This window comes from Symphodus melops (assembly GCF_947650265.1).
Source record: "Symphodus melops genome assembly, contig: scaffold_306, whole genome shotgun sequence".
NCBI lineage: Eukaryota > Metazoa > Chordata > Actinopteri > Labriformes > Labridae > Symphodus > Symphodus melops.
In genome coordinates this window covers 14,690-29,996 of record NW_027636540.1, presented here as the reverse complement: position 1 = coordinate 29,996, position 15,307 = coordinate 14,690, and the positions used below count along the sequence as shown (strand labels likewise).

At 46.7% G+C, this 15,307-nt stretch overlaps 1 protein-coding gene across 1 annotated transcript; it reads left to right on the top strand.

Annotated features, from left to right (window-relative positions):
- The first annotated feature begins 4,642 nt into the window (after positions 1-4,642).
- LOC306819381 (paired mesoderm homeobox protein 1-like) lies at positions 4,643-13,265 on the top strand. The gene is made up of 4 exons (XM_079373174.1): positions 4,643-4,883; positions 8,043-8,224; positions 10,014-10,079; positions 13,119-13,265. Exons 1-4 carry the CDS (start codon positions 4,650-4,652, stop codon positions 13,249-13,251), a joined length of 615 nt encoding a protein of 204 aa, XP_079229300.1. The 5' UTR covers positions 4,643-4,649; the 3' UTR covers positions 13,252-13,265.
- The last annotated feature ends 2,042 nt before the right edge of the window (positions 13,266-15,307 follow it).

Below are 15,307 nucleotides of genomic sequence, written 5' to 3'. Positions count from 1 at the left end.
GGGTGTTGGGTGTTGGATGTTGGGTGTTGGATGTTGGATGTCGGGTGTTGGATGTTGGATGTTGGATGTTGGATGATGGGTGTTGGATGTTGGATGTTGGATGATGGGTGTTGGATGTTGGATGTTGGGTGTTGGGTGTCGGATGTCGGGTGTTGGATGATGGGTGTTGGGTGTTGGATGTTGGGTGTTGGATGTTGGATGTCGGGTGTTGGATGTTGGATGTTGGATGTTGGATGATGGGTGTTGGATGTTGGATGTTGGATGATGGGTGTTGGATGTTGGATGTTGGGTGTTGGGTGTCGGATGTCGGGTGTTGGATGTTGGGTGTTGGATGTTGGATGTTGGATGTTGGGTGTTGGGTGTTGGATGTTGGATGTCGGGTGTTGGATGTTGGGTGTTGGATGTTGGATGTTGGATGTTGGATGTCGGGTGTTGGATGTTGGGTGTTGGATGTTGGATGTTGGATGTTGGGTGTTGGGTGTCGGATGTTGGGTGTTGGGTGATGGGTGTTGGGTGTCGGATGTTGGGTGTTGGGTGATGGGTGTTGGATGTTGGATGTTGGGTGTTGGGTGTCGGATGTTGGGTGTTGGGTGATGGGTGTTGGATGTTGGATGTTGGATGTTGGATGTTGGATGTTGGATGATGGGTGTTGGATGTTGGATGTCGGGTGTTGGATGTTGGATGTTGGATGATGGGTGTTGGATGTTGGATGTTGGATGATGGGTGTTGGATGTTGGATGTTGGGTGTTGGGTGTTGGATGATGGGTGTTGGATGTTGGGTGTCGGATGTTGGGTGGAGATTTATTTTCTTGCAGTTGTGATAGTTGTGAATTTGGCCTTGATTTTAGTTTTACTGACTTGTCAGAAAGGCAGCGTACGTTATTCTACAGAGTATTTCACTTAGAGAGATTCAAATACATCCACAGATGGATGAACGACTTCTGACGTCTTTCGTTATAATCCCACCTAAAGATTTCACCTGTCTCTGAAATTTTCACAAAAATCTACCTGATCGTGTATGAAGACTAATTCAGGAGGAAGCTGCAGGTGAAACACATTTTCAGTGCACCACAGATTATCGATCACTTTTTATTGTATGTTCCTGAAAGGGTTAGGGTTAGCTAAATATTATATTATTAAATAATATCTCAGTATTAGCTAAATATTAAATCGAATTTAATATTTTTAAATTTTAGTAAAGTCCAGATGCTTTTGAAAGAGTCTCCATTTTCTAACCAATCAGAGACAAACTTCAGCTGCTGCTTTTTTTAAACACAAATGTACCTTTAGTGTTTCTTCTCCTGTTTTCATAAATCAGTTGTGATGAATCATTCTGAGCGGCTGAAGCTCGAGACGTCACAGAACCGCTCGCACACTTAAATGTGCAGGGCGCCGGAGAGCATAGTCGTCACGTCGTGCAGACCCATGTACATCCAAAGACCCCCCCCCCCCCATCATGTCCTCTCTCTCCTCAGCTGTCATGTCATCAAAAGCAGAAATGTAACTCACATTGTGTTTAAATGATGTTTAGTTTCAGTGACCTGTGTTTGTGGTCATTGTAAGCTGTTTGAGTTTACTCTGCGCTGTTTGTTGATTAGATGACACTGCAGGGGGGGGGGGGGCGCGGGGCGGGGGGGTTAAATTAGACAACATGGTGACAAAACAAACACTCTGTGTTGACACTGATGACAGAGTGTTTGACAGAGATCGTGTGTGTTGTATTTTTTTTTAATTAAAAGGATTTGCAGTGAACAAGCATTCATGAGGTGAAATCCTGGGTCGACCCCCCCTCACCCCCCCCCACCCCGCAGTGAAGGGAGGTCCCCTCTTAAATATGTAGAGCTCAAACCTTCTCTGAAACTTATTCAAAAAATAAAAACACATCTGAAGTAATTTTAAGACATCACAAATAAATGTGGAAAAACTTTTTTTACATTTTTAAAATGACCAGAAAGACAAGTCCTCGTTTGGATAGTTTCAAATTAGAGTCCCCTGTTCGTAAGGTGTGTGTGTGTGTGTGTGTGTGTGTGTGTGTGTGTGTGTGTGTGTGTGTGTGTGTGTGTGTGTGTGTGTGTGTGTGTGTGTGTGTGTGTGTGTGTGTGTGTGTGTGTGTGTGTGTGTGTGTGTGTGTGTGTCTACATCCTGTTCTAGTACTTAATAAATTGGGGTACATCTTAAAATGCACGCTTTTTCATCCTCGTAGAACCAGGCCGTGTGTGTGTGTGTGTGTGTGTGTGTGTGTGTGTGTGTGTGTGTGTGTGTGTGTGTGTGTGTGTGTGTGTGTGTGTGTGTGTGTGTGTGTGTGTGTGTGTGTGTGTGTGTGTGTGTGTGTGTGTGTGAGTGAGAGAGAGTGAAAAGCAGGAGTTTCAAAATAAAAGACAAATAAATAATTGGCTACATATCTCCGTGCTGACCCCGGGTGATTAGAGCCGACGTGTCACCGATCTCGACTTGATCTTGGAACTTTTTTTTTATTTATTTTTTTTACCTTTTTTTCTTTTTGCTTTTAATTTTCGAGTTTTATTGAAGAGTTAAATCTCCACTTAGGAACGCCACAGGTCCTCTTCAGCAGTTTTTAAAACACGTCTCAGCACTTCATGCAGCTGCACCGTTTATTTTTCTTTTGACAGTTCGACTCAAAACATTCGTTTCCTTTGGCCATCGTCGAATAACAAAGACGGAAACACAACAAACTAAATCACTGCGCCCCGTTTGTTATTTATTGAAGCTTTTAGTTTGATGTCTATCGGTCACGAGTACGAAAAAATCAAAGGTTGCTCTTCCTCTTTTCAGTTTTTAATTTTTTTTTGTCGACTTTAAACGGCAACGAGCAGATGATTTTTAAGAAAAGCACGATTCTCACAACTCTGTCCAACGTCAGCGATCATCTTAGGGCGAACTAACCGCCTACGTGTGTGCAACCATAACACAGAGCAGCGTGTGTGTGTGTGTGTGTGTGTGTGTGTGTGTGTGTGTGTGTAATTAGGCAGGAACATGGACGATCACAGTGTTTCTCCTCCGTGTGAAAGTGTTATTTTGCGGTCTTGTCGAGGAGCCACAAACAGCAGCACACTGACTCCGGCCTGCAGCTCTCTCGCTCTCTCGCTCTCTCACTCTCTCGCTCTCTCGTTGTCATGGAGCTGGAGGGTGAAATATTAAAACCTGTCGGGGAGGGTTTTTGGTTCTTAAAGTCTGTTTCATCTGCGTCTTTATTCGTGCAACGAGCGACGAATGAAGTGATTTAATTTGTGTGAAAACTTTAAGCCTCTCTGTCCGGGTTTCATGTTGCACTTTTCCGCCTCTCAACCTCTTTCAGGAAACGTGTTGCTGCCGAGTGCTTTATGTTCTGTCGCTCAAAGGGAGCGCGTTGTGAAACAGCTTGTCGCTCTCAGTCAGGGAACGCTCCGGCTTTCCCTCTTTCAACGGCGACCTGAAGCTGAGGCTCCGAACAAACCAGACCATGTCTGAAAATCTGTTTTTAAAATATGACTACATGAAGACATTCAGGGCGGGACATTAGGGGGGACGAAGGGGAGAGCTTTCCGAGTTGGACGATAGCAAAACTTCATAATTTTATGCAACGATTTTTTTTACGCCTGAATTCTCACTGTTCGCTCTGAAAGCAACACAAACACATTTCATTTCAATTGTTGCCGGTCTCTCCTCAAAGCAGGACGAGTCTTTGTGATGTTACCAGCGTAGTAGATAGATAGATAGATAGATAGATACTTTATTGATCCCGAAGGAAATTCAAGTAGTGACACTTGGAGAAGAGAGTGCACTTTACTTTACTGAGTTACATTCCAGGATGTGAACAAAGTTAGGATGCCAGAAAAGAAAGAAAGAAGAAGAAGAAAAGGAGGCAGCTGGTTCGGGCCTTTGACCTAAACGAGAACTTTTTAACAAACTGATTTCAGTCTGCTCTAAAAAGGCTGATGGGAGCCAGGCAGAAGAAGCTAATGTAGCGCTAACAGAACTGATTGCATGTACATATATGTTGATTTAAATCATACCCTGAGAAAGGCCCTTCACTGGGCGGGCCTGCATACAGCTATGTATGCTAACCCCTGAGCAATGCTACATACGTTAATACAGCTATGTATGCTAACCCCTGAGCAATGCTATATACGTTAATACAGCTATGTATGCTAACCTCAAAGCGATGCTACATACGTTAATACAGCTATGTATGCTAACCCCTGAGCAATGCTATATACGTTAATACAGCTATGTATGCTAACCCCTGAGCAATGCTATATACGTTAATACAGCTATGTATGCTAACCCCTGAGCAATGCTATATACGTTAATACAGCTATGTATGCTAACCCCTGAGCAATGCTATATACGTTAATACAGCTTTGTATGCTAACCTCAAAGCAATGCTACATACGTTAATACAGCTATGTATGCTAACCCCAGCGTGATCGGTTGTGCAGGTCTTTGGCCTGCAGGAGGAGGTCGGCGTTTGCACGGGGAGAATATGAACGGAACGGCCTGAAGCAGCAGCAGAGGATGCACAGAGACGTATTCCTGATTCAAACTTGATGAGCTCCAACGCGGAGCTTAAAAACTGTCTTTGTGTTTTACCTGCTGCAGCTGAGCGTCTTTAACGACTATCATCATCAGACCCGTGTTGCCACAGAGTCATGCAAAGGTCAGGTTTGACGCCGCCTCCTCTCTTTTTCCTTTCTTCTTCTCCTGCAGATGAGCAGATGAACACGGAGGAGAAGAAGAAGAGGAAGCAGCGCAGGAACCGCACCACCTTCAACAGCAGCCAGCTGCAGGCTCTGGAGCGAGTGTTCGAGAGGACACACTACCCGGACGCCTTCGTCAGGGAGGACCTGGCCCGCCGCGTCAACCTCACCGAGGCCAGAGTCCAGGTACGAACGAACGAGGACAACATTGCACACTGCACAGGGCTATGTTTCCATATCCTCCTCCCTTTCAAAATAAAAGTCCTGTTTCACCAGATTAAAGAGTATTAAAAGTTTTAAAGCAGGATGGAAACAAACCACATTTTATAGATTAAAAAAAGTGCTGAATCTCTGCTTTACACATAAATATTTTTAGGTTTAATTGAGTCCAGTAGATTGCTGTCACTCGCACCTGACTATCACAATTTAATGCCCACACAATCATTTCTGTCACTGACAAGCTGAAGCGATCCTATGCAACTAGACGCTGTTTATTCACATGTGAACAGAGACAACAGACTCTGAGAGAGACCTGGCCTTTCAGAATAAAAGCCTGCAGCGACACACTGACAAAAAAGCTCATTTTTTGTGCAGTTCACAGGAGCTGCTGCCCTCATTTGAGTGTGATACAAGCGTGTGCTGGGTCATTTACCCTGCTCGTGCACAACGTGTGTTCGGCATTACAGCGTGATTGACAGGTGCTAATTGAAGGAATCTCCCGGGGAAGAGGTGCATATTTAGATCCTCTTGGTGCAAATTGTATTCATGAGTTTGTCCAGTGGAAAGCAGCAGCAGGGTTTCTCCATCTGTTTCTTCTTCCTCTTCTCTCTGAGGCTACTCGTTATCAGCTCATATTAAGGAACGCCTTCAGATGTCACGCTGCGGTTTTTCCCTGATAAGAACTTGTCAGAACCTTCTCTCCGACTGAACGTGATCTCTTAAATGTCTGCAGAGTGTTTGGACTCTGCGAGCGGTTTGTAAACTCCCCCAAAGGGCTGCGTGTGATCACAAAGTGGATGTAATGACGTCTAATTTCCTCCGAGGTTTACAGATCAGTGATAAACGGCAAATGTGTTCCACACATGAGCGCCGCAGCCGAACGGGAGCTGAAGACGAAGCGGTGATCGTCCAAATGAATGACATCACACTGACTAATACAGTCAGTCACAGAAGAGGGGAGCTGATTGTTTTACGCAGCTACATTTTCTACTCAAATGTACATTTTTTTACGCTGAACATGGAAGCGCATTAAACCGCCAATCAAAGTAGATCCTGTAAACGACATTGTGGTAGCATGCATCACTTCCTGTCTCTGGAAAACGGCCCTTTGCCGCCGTGTTTTAAATCCAGAGCGGTGATTCTCTGCAGAGAGAACGTGGAAAATCGAATGAATCAGACAGACTCCCCCCCCCAAGAAAAAAAAAATGATTTACACATGATTGTTTACCTTTAGGATTCAGATTCTGTAAAAGTTACATTTTGAGTACATACGATGCCTTTGGACCCGTCACAGCGTTTGGAGTACACATGAAGTAACGAGGTCAGATGAGTGATCCAAACAGTTTGCTTGTTGTTCTTCGATGTGCAGACTTGAGAGTCCGTCCCGTCTTACAACCTCATGTACATTAAAAGAGGTGAGCGCGCTCAGGCCGACTGGCCCTTGAGTGAGTGCTAACCCGCAGGGCGCTGTCAGGACGAAGTTTGAGTTTTGTGCACGTGTGAAAGCTCTGTCACTTCGTCTGAATGAAATCAAGTTTGGTAACATTTCTGGGATTTAACTGAATGAAGAAGAAAATTCCTGCAGTGGATGAAATCTGTAGAATCTGCAGCAGAAGGTTCTTTGCGTGAGTTCATTTAAAGCAGCATAATAACAAGTCGCTGGTGTTGCATTCAGCTCTTTTATTTGGCTATAAAACCGGGATCACATATCGTCGTATTTGCAGAAGAGAAAGCCACATGCTGATGCATCGTCTTAAATCACAGCAGGGGAAACTTCATCAGCAGAACCTCCTCAGTCCACCAATCAGATCGCTTTAGTGCAAACCTGTTTGTAGCCTGGCAGGTAAAACTCAGGGTGAAGAAAACATGACTTCATCTTTCTTCCTGGTTTAACTGCCACACATGGAGGCTGTTTTCAGAGATGGTAGATTTAAATAAAGTGTTTCATGTGGCGAGAGAAGGGGCGACGTGTCATCTGTGCCCCCTCCCTTAAATCCAACTGTTGGACTGTTTATGTGACCAAGGCTCAAAATGAAGACGCGTGTTCTCTTCTTAAAGGAAGTGGTTAAAAAGTCTTCCTCTGAATGCGTCGAGGGCCTTGTGTTCTCTCGGTGATATGCTGATGAAATAAGAGATAAATGTGTCTTTCATTCTTTTTTCGGTTTGTTTCCGTCGCCTGTTTTGAAGCGAGAGAGCGAGCCGAGTGGACAGAGTGAGTGGGAAAGAGGAAACGGTGATGTTGGAGCGAGAGAGAGGCAGAACATCTGTGATTAATGTGGAGCAGAGCGCCGTGCAGAAATCCTTTGATAACACAGACTTTGGGCTCATTCCTGAGGCCGTGCGTCAGCGAGCTCCGAGCCCCTGTGAGCGCCCTCGGCTTCTAATAATGGATTTGATTTCACAGCGAGGAACAATGTTAGCACCCCCAGAGTCTCATCATCATCATCATCATCATCATCATCATCTGTTTGGAAAGGAGGAGGGAGTCGGAGAGGAAGAGGAAGAACGTGTTCGTCCAGAAACTCATCAGAAGATGTTTCTCTTTTGTTGTTTAAAACTTTGTCGACGTTGTCGTTGTTTTATTCAGAGTTTACGTTTCGACGTGTCGCTGTAGATGCACGACCAGCGACGGAGTCTGCGAAGGCTACCAGACTCTTACCAGATGCTACCTGATGCATTTATCTTAAAGAGGCGAGGTTAGGCCCTGGCCACGCCTCTGGCCACGCCCCCTCGCTGTATCTGCGGCGTGGACCAGAGAACCAGCAGAATCTGTGTCGTATAAATAAAATATTGTTTTCATAAGATGTTCAGTGTGTTGATGATTCGTTTGATGTAACGCTTCATGAACAAACAGGAAGAACGCTCTGACACGTGCTCATTTCAAGACGCCATTTTCAGGGTCGGGGTGTTTCTTTGAACGTTGTGAAGCTCTTAAATATTTACGTAGGATTCTTTGTGCCCACGTGTGAGAGCGTAGAATCTACACCAGGCAGGTTTCTCATCTGCAGTCATGATGACTCCAGATCCCAGAGACCCGACCTGGAGCTCGCCGCCTTGTAAAGATCCACTTCCTGTCTGCAGCCGGGTCTCACCCGTCGCCCTGCGTGTCTGCTCTCTGCTTTGCAGGTTTGGTTTCAGAACCGGAGAGCCAAGTTTCGCAGGAACGAGCGCGCCATGCTGGCCAGCAAAAACGCCTCCCTCCTCAAGTCGTACTCCGGAGACGTGACGGCGGTGGAGCAGCCCATCGTTCCGCGTCCCGCACCGCGCCCAAACGACTACCTGTCCTGGGGCAGCGCCGCCCCCTACAGGTAAAATCCACTCTGCACCCTTTAACTTCACCACTCCACTTTATGTACTTCAGGCAGACGCAGAGGGCAGAACAAACACCCAGCTGGGGGAGGGGCTACTGCCCTTTGTGATGTCATGAAGGGAAAACCTCCAAACAGTCTGTTTGAGCACACATTTTCTGAGACGTGGAGCAGGCAGGAGACGAGAGGACGGACTTTTCTCCTCGTTGGGGGGTTTGTAGACGGACCTCATGTTTTAGTTGTGTGTCAGGTTTTCTAACTCTGCCGACACATGGCGTCCGACACTTGGCGTCCGACACTTGGCGTCCGACACTTGGCGTCCGGCTGAGGGGCCGAGTGTGTGAGTTCAGAAACAACACTAAAGAATGAGTGAAGAGAGATTTAAGGAGCGAGGAAAGAAAAGAGCCACGACTTCAGGATGAGTGGAAGCGTTTGGAAGAAGAGAAACGAGAAGTGAAATTGGAAGAGACACGTCAGATATTTTTAACTCAGCGTTCAGTCAGACAGAAGCCTGCAGAACGTTCTGTCCGTTCTCTGCTGCAAACATCCAGTCACATGACGTGAGACCACGCTAACCACGCTAACGCCGCCCTGACACACACACACACACACACTAACCGTGCTCTGTGTTATTGTTTCATTTCCTCCTCCTCTACCTGCACATACTCCTCATAGTTTCTCTGTCCATCTTCATCTCCTCTGATCCACCTGGACTCAGCACAATCTTCTCTCTCTCTCTTTTTTTACTATTCAATCAAACTTTATTTACACAACAAAACGCGACAACCAGAAACCTTTAAAGCCAGCTCTGTCTCTATTATTCCAGCTCCGGGTTTTTAGCTTCCTTCGAGGATGTTTCATCTTTTTAAAAAAATCAAATCAAATATGAAGTTACATGTCCTCCAAACCCTCTTTGGCCTGAAGCAGCTTTTGGTTAAACAATATGGCCGATGGTGTGTTCTTGTTTAAAAGCATCTGTGCTTCTCAAAACTACTGACGTGAAAATAACAAAGACCAATGTGAAACTGAAAGGTTTAACCAACCCTTCATTAAAAAATGTATAAAAACAGAACTCAACTTCTTCTCTCTCTCTCCCTATCTCTCTCTCTATCTCTCTCTCTCCCTTTCTCTCGCTCTCTCTCGCTCTCTCTCTCTCTCTCCCTATCTCTCTCTCTCTCTCTCTCTCTCTCTGCCTATCTCTCTCTCTCTCTCTCTCCCTCCCCCCCCCCCCCTCTCTCTCTCTCTCCCTCTCCCCCCCCCCCCCTCTCTCTCTCTCTGCAGTCATGTTACACCCTCGCCCTGTTTGTCTAACCGTCATCTCTCTGCACATTTTTAACTCCAAACTAATTGTGTTGAATGAAAACACCCTTTTTCCCTCCCTCGCTCCCGTCCCTCGTGCTCCGTCCGGGGGGGGGGGGCTGACCCTCCTGACGAGGTGATAATGTGAAAACAAAGCGTATTAAATCCACCGTTGACCCGCGTGACCCCCTCGGTGCTACACGACACCAGATAATGAAGGCTACACACACACACACACACACACACACACACACACACACACACACACGGAGCTCTACTGGGCAACATTTTTTGTGACTCTGGTTACATTGGTCGTGATTTACAGTAATCCTCCGTTATGAAATGTCAAAGCCTGCGGCCTGCGGCTCACACTCACTCTTGTGTAAGTGGACGCAGGGCGGGGGGGGGCGGAGTCTGATGTGGAGCAGGAATATTGCTATGTGGAAGAGGCTAATGTGGTGCTAACTCTTCCCTGTATATGATCCTAAAGCTGGTATCCGATGCCGGAGGGGGGGCCAGTGCGGGTGCCACAGAAAATGCTGCCCTCAGAGAACAAGTACGCCTTCCCTTTACTACACTCACTTACTGAACTGTTGAAGGAAACACAGCCGTCTGCTCCTTGAAGGGAAGGATGCTGCTGTGTTTTCACATTCCTCACTTCTTCACAACGCCTTCTTTGATTCGCTCAAGTGTTTGAAGCTCACTTCTTTTCTTGTTCTCAATGTTTTTCTTTCAGATTGTTTTTGGGGATTTTGTTAAATAAAACGATCCCTCCAGTGTTTTTGCACATTTCAGCTGCTTTTCTAAAGAATGTGTGTTTTTATTTTCTATTTTCAGCCGTTGATCTGTTATTTATAAATGCAGTAAAAACCACCTGCAGCTTTAAAGCTTCTGGAGCATCACTGCGTTTAAATCATCCATTAGCGCTTTAACACACGACACAGTTTATCCACATGGTTTAAAAAAGGACAGATATCAGAGAGGAAGAAGAAGAAGACAAACGGCACACTGCCGAGTCGGCGGTTCGAACAACGAATGTGTTTAAAGTTTGATGTTTGCAGATTCTTCTTGCAGATCTTTAGAGAGCGCCTTCAGTGAGGCGAAGAAAGAAAATGCAGATTTACCTCGTCTGCTGTAAAAACAGGCTGTTTGAATGGGTGTGTGTGTGACTTCCTGTGCTTCTGCAGCCAGCCTCTAGTGGACACTCCAGGAACTGCAGGATGTTACACGTCAGCGTCAGCTTCATGTCTCAACACCTGGAGGTTGGTTGACCTCTGAAGGACGAGTGATGTTGCATAACGCTCCGGTAAATTCTAGTTCAAAGATTTTGTGCAAAACTTTCCAAAAAAATGTTCCTCTCCTAAAATCTCCGACTGCTGTGCGTTACGTCAGAGATTATAAAAAGACTGACCCGCTCAGCACGCCATGACAGAGACGGGCACCTGATGATACCACATAGTCAGCATGTTGTTCTTCTGTTGTCAAAGCAGATCCAATCTTGCAAACTAAAACAAGCTCTTTGATATCTGTCTGGACTAAAAGAAGAACATGTCCTCATGAGTCAAACCATGTGAATAAAAATGATGTTTTTAATTTAACTACATGAAAGCTGGAGTCTGGTGATGATGTGCGCCTTGTTAAAAACAGAGACAGATGTGCTCTGTGTGTAAAACGGACGTCTGCTGGCTGATGAATGAAAGAGACCACGTCTTCTTCTTCTTCTCCTTCTTCTGAGCCGTTAGCGGGTACACACCGGAGGGAACGCTGCAATAAAGCTGACGTTCCTGATCAACGTGATGAGACGGGATGTAGAGTCGGATGAAATGTGCAAAAACATCGGTGTTACTCCTGCAGGTTTCTTCAGCCCGGCTGCAGCTCGATGCTCTGCACAATTAAAATGTGTCCTCCAGAAGTTGTTTTTGTCCCTGACAGGCTCGTTTGGACGTCTTTAATAGAGACGGTTTTTTCTTGAAGCATAAACAGCGGTTGTATCGTTATCATCAAAGCGACCTCGATATAAAAACGTGAATTTGACCTCTGACTTTCAGCTCCACTGCAGCCTCCATGCATGTGGAAACACCACACACACGTCCATCCCGCCATTTTGTTTTCCACTTTACCTGTTAGGGAACACAGGGGGGGCGAGAGGCGGGGTTACACCCTGGACTGGTCACCAGCCAATCACAGGGCTGACATATAGAGACACATTCACACAGTTCAGAGTCAGCAGGTAGCCAGCGTGTGATTGGACTGTGGGAGGAAGAAGCCACGCCATGCACAGAGAGGCTCCTGACACACAGGGATTCAAACCAGCAACCTCCTCACTGAGAGGGGACACGGCCAAACACTGCAAAGTCCACCGTGCAGCCAAATTCACACATCTGCGGAATAAAGACGTTTGCAAGCGAGGCAGCCGTAAACCAGCAGTCTCAGGTCGCGTCGCTGCACATGAGCAGAAGGTCGCGTCGCTGCACATGAGCAGAAGGTCGCGTCGCTGCACGTGAGCTGAAGGTCGCGTCGCTGCACGTGAGCAGAAGGTCGCGTCGCTGCACGTGAGCAGAAGGTCGCGTCGCTGCACGTGAGCAGAAGGTCGCGTCGCTGCACATGAGCAGAAGGTCGCGTCGCTGCACATGAGCAGAAGGTCGCGTCGCTGCACGTGAGCTGAAGGTCGCGTCGCTGCACGTGAGCAGAAGGTCGCGTCGCTGCACGTGAGCAGGAGGTCGCGTCGCTGCACGTGAGCAGAAGGTCGCGTCGCTGCACGTGAGCAGAAGGTCGCGTCGCTGCACGTGAGCAGAAGGTCGCGTCGCTGCACGTGAGCAGGAGGTCGCGTCGCTGCACGTGAGCAGAAGGTCGCGTCGCTGCACGTGAGCAGAAGGTCGCGTCGCTGCACGTGAGCAGAAGGTCGCGTCGCTGCACGTGAGCAGAAGGTCGCGTCGCTGCACGTGAGCAGAAGGTCGCGTCGCTGCACATGAGCAGAAGGTCGCGTCGCTGCACATGAGCTGAAGGTCGCGTCGCTGCACATGAGCAGAAGGTCGCGTCGCTGCACGTGAGCAGAAGGTCGCGTCGCTGCACATGAGCTGAAGGTCGCGTCGCTGCACATGAGCAGAAGGTCGGTGTGCAACAGGAGATATTCCTGTTCTTTAGATTGTTGTTAGATGTCCTGGTGTCTCAGATGATGGACAGTCCGCTCGGCGCTGTCTGTTGTCAGACTCCTTACATGATTATCGGAGCCTGCGAGGGACAAAATAAACAACTCTTAGTGGACGCTGTTTGATGAAGAAGATCTGTTACAGCCTGTCTCACTGCTGCAGGCTGAAGAAATCTACTGGAGCTGTTTCATTTTCTTTTTGAACCTTCTAGACTTCAAACTATGTGAACACAGGGCCAAGTGTCGAAACACTGGAGCTACACTTTAAGTCGCTTTGAGTCGTTTCTGGCTGCGATTGTGCTAACGTCAGATTTCATGTTAAATCCTTTTCTCGCTTTTTCTGTATATTTCCACAGCTGCGGTTCACGCTGAGCTTCAGCTCGCCGTCAGACTCAGGTGATGTAACCTCTTTCCCCCTCTTCTCTCCCACCTCCTCTTGTCTCTCAGCACCATGGCGACCTACCCGCCCACCTGCTCCAACACCAACACGTCCCAGGGAATGAACATGGCCAACAGCATCGCCAACCTGCGGCTCAAAGCCAAGGAGTACAGCTTGAACCAGGTGCCCACGGTCAACTGAGAGGAGGAGAGGCGAGGGACGGGAGGGGGGGCGAGGGGGGGCGGGGGGACCCCTGCAGACTGACACCGTCTCTGGATCATGAAGCCTCCTCTCCTTCCTGGAGCCTCCACGGTGTTTTTACACCTTTTATGCAAAAAAAATAAAAAAAGTTGGAGAGCGAGTGATGACAGGATTTTCCCTGAAACGCCTTTTTTTTTTTTTTTTAAATCCTCCTGAGCGTCACTGAACTCTTTGTGCAAAAAGACATCTAGACTGGATGCTGTAGCCGAATATGTGTGTAGTTTTTAACGTTTCATTGTGACTGAAATTCATTTTTCATAAAATAATTGTACTTCTTCTCGCCTGGCGACTCGTGCTACGGACTACGTGGACTTCCTTTTTTTTTTCGTGCTTTTGGCTGTGGCGGCGTTGGATCACCGCCTCTTCCCCCACCTTTTAAAACCACAACACTTCCTCTGACATTTACGCTTTTTTTTTTTTTTTTTTGAAGATAATTTTGTTTGTGTTTCCATGTTATACCACTGACGAGCAAACGTTTTCAACGCATTTTCTTTGAGTTTCATGTAATAGTCCAATATAAAGGAGAGGCTGATGTATTTCTGATTCCAGGAGCAGAAGAGTCCCTCTTCATTTTCTATGATATCCTTTAATTGTAACAGAATAAAAAAAAACGTGTATATTAATAAAAAATGCATTTCAAGCAATGCAATGGCATATTGTCCAATTCCACCATGAAGCCCAAGTCCTGCATATTATCCTCCTTTTCAACCTCTATTTCAGCCCTGCTCAGAACAGGCTGTTTCTGTGTCTGTAGCTTTAAATATGTAAATGAGCTGTGTCTGGCCACGCCCCCTCTCTGGAAGGGCTCGGGTGTACTCGCTGCTTTCTGGCTCCATGTCCTATTGTTTACGGTGAGAAGGCAGACTCAGAGGGCAGAACAAACACCTAGCTGTAGGAGTGTCACCCACCTGGGGGAGGGGCTACTGCCCTTTGTGATGTCATGAAGGGAACATCTCCAAACGGCCTGTTTGAGCACACATTTTCTGAAAAGTGGAGCAGGCAGAAGACGGAGAGGATGGACTTTTCTCATCAGAGTTAGAGGAACATGAAGAAGACAATATAATATAAATATGTGATTTTTAATTTTGCAAAGAAAAGCAACCAGCGAGCGTTCGTAGAGAACTTTTCAGGCTGAATTCAAAGTGTTGAAAGGTTGTTAAAACCTCATAAAACAACAAAAAGAGAACTGAATATAACAGTCAGGTTTCAGAAACGTAAACAAGTGAAGTGTGTTTGGAGAGCTGGATGATGTCGGCCCTCGTGCTCGTCCCCATAAAACAAAGATTTACAGCTCGAGAGCGGATTCTCCTTCAAGCTGTTCCTGCTTTGTGTGTTTTCTTTTTTTTCCCGATGATTACCCCGAAGTGAGATTTCCATCTTTAAAAAAAAAAAGGCGGGGGGGGTTATTTATGAGCAGGGAAATCCTCTCCTTAATATGGAGGGCCCCGGGGCCTCGTTGAAGCTCTGCGGCTGTCACACAAGGTGTTTCTTTTTCTCGGCCCCTCGTAGCCTTTTCCCGTCAACAATCGACAGGCGAGGAGCCGGCTGAGACTCTGATGTTGGAGAGTTAGCTGACTCGAGCACGCAGCTTTGTTGTTTACAGCTTTAGATGCTGCTCCGTCGTGAACCACGCTCCACGTTTAGCTTTCACTCTGCAGATCACAAACAGCTCGCACGACGTGAAACTTCATCTCCAGTTTAAGTTGAAATAAAAAACCTGTTTTCAGTCACTTCAGGAAACTCTGATTCTGTCTGATGGTCTCTGCGTTGGATTCTTTAAACGTGCCGTGTTTTAAAAGCGCAGGATAGATGTCACAGTTTGACTCTTTAGAGGCGTCCGTCTGTTTGGAGACACTTCACACATTCTGATTTCTCCTTAAATCTCACTTGTGTGTCACTTCGGCTCATTTCTGCCTTCGTCTCTTTAAATGAAACCGTTTCTTGTTTCCTGACGTTGAACTGCTTCAATCATCCGTCGTCACTTCTCCTGTTTCTC

What these genes read in the sequence shown, in the direction of transcription:
- LOC306819381 (XM_079373174.1), top strand. Translation starts at nt 4,650, where the DNA reads ATGCAAAGGTCAGGTTTGACGCCGCCTCCTCTCTTTTTCCTTTCTTCT. An exon ending in GGCAGCGCCGCCCCCTACAG is followed by an intron (nt 8,225 to 10,013) that starts GTAAAATCCACT and finishes ATGATCCTAAAG; the next exon opens with CTGGTATCCGATGCCGGAGG. An exon ending in ATGCTGCCCTCAGAGAACAA is followed by an intron (nt 10,080 to 13,118) that starts GTACGCCTTCCC and finishes CTTGTCTCTCAG; the next exon opens with CACCATGGCGACCTACCCGC.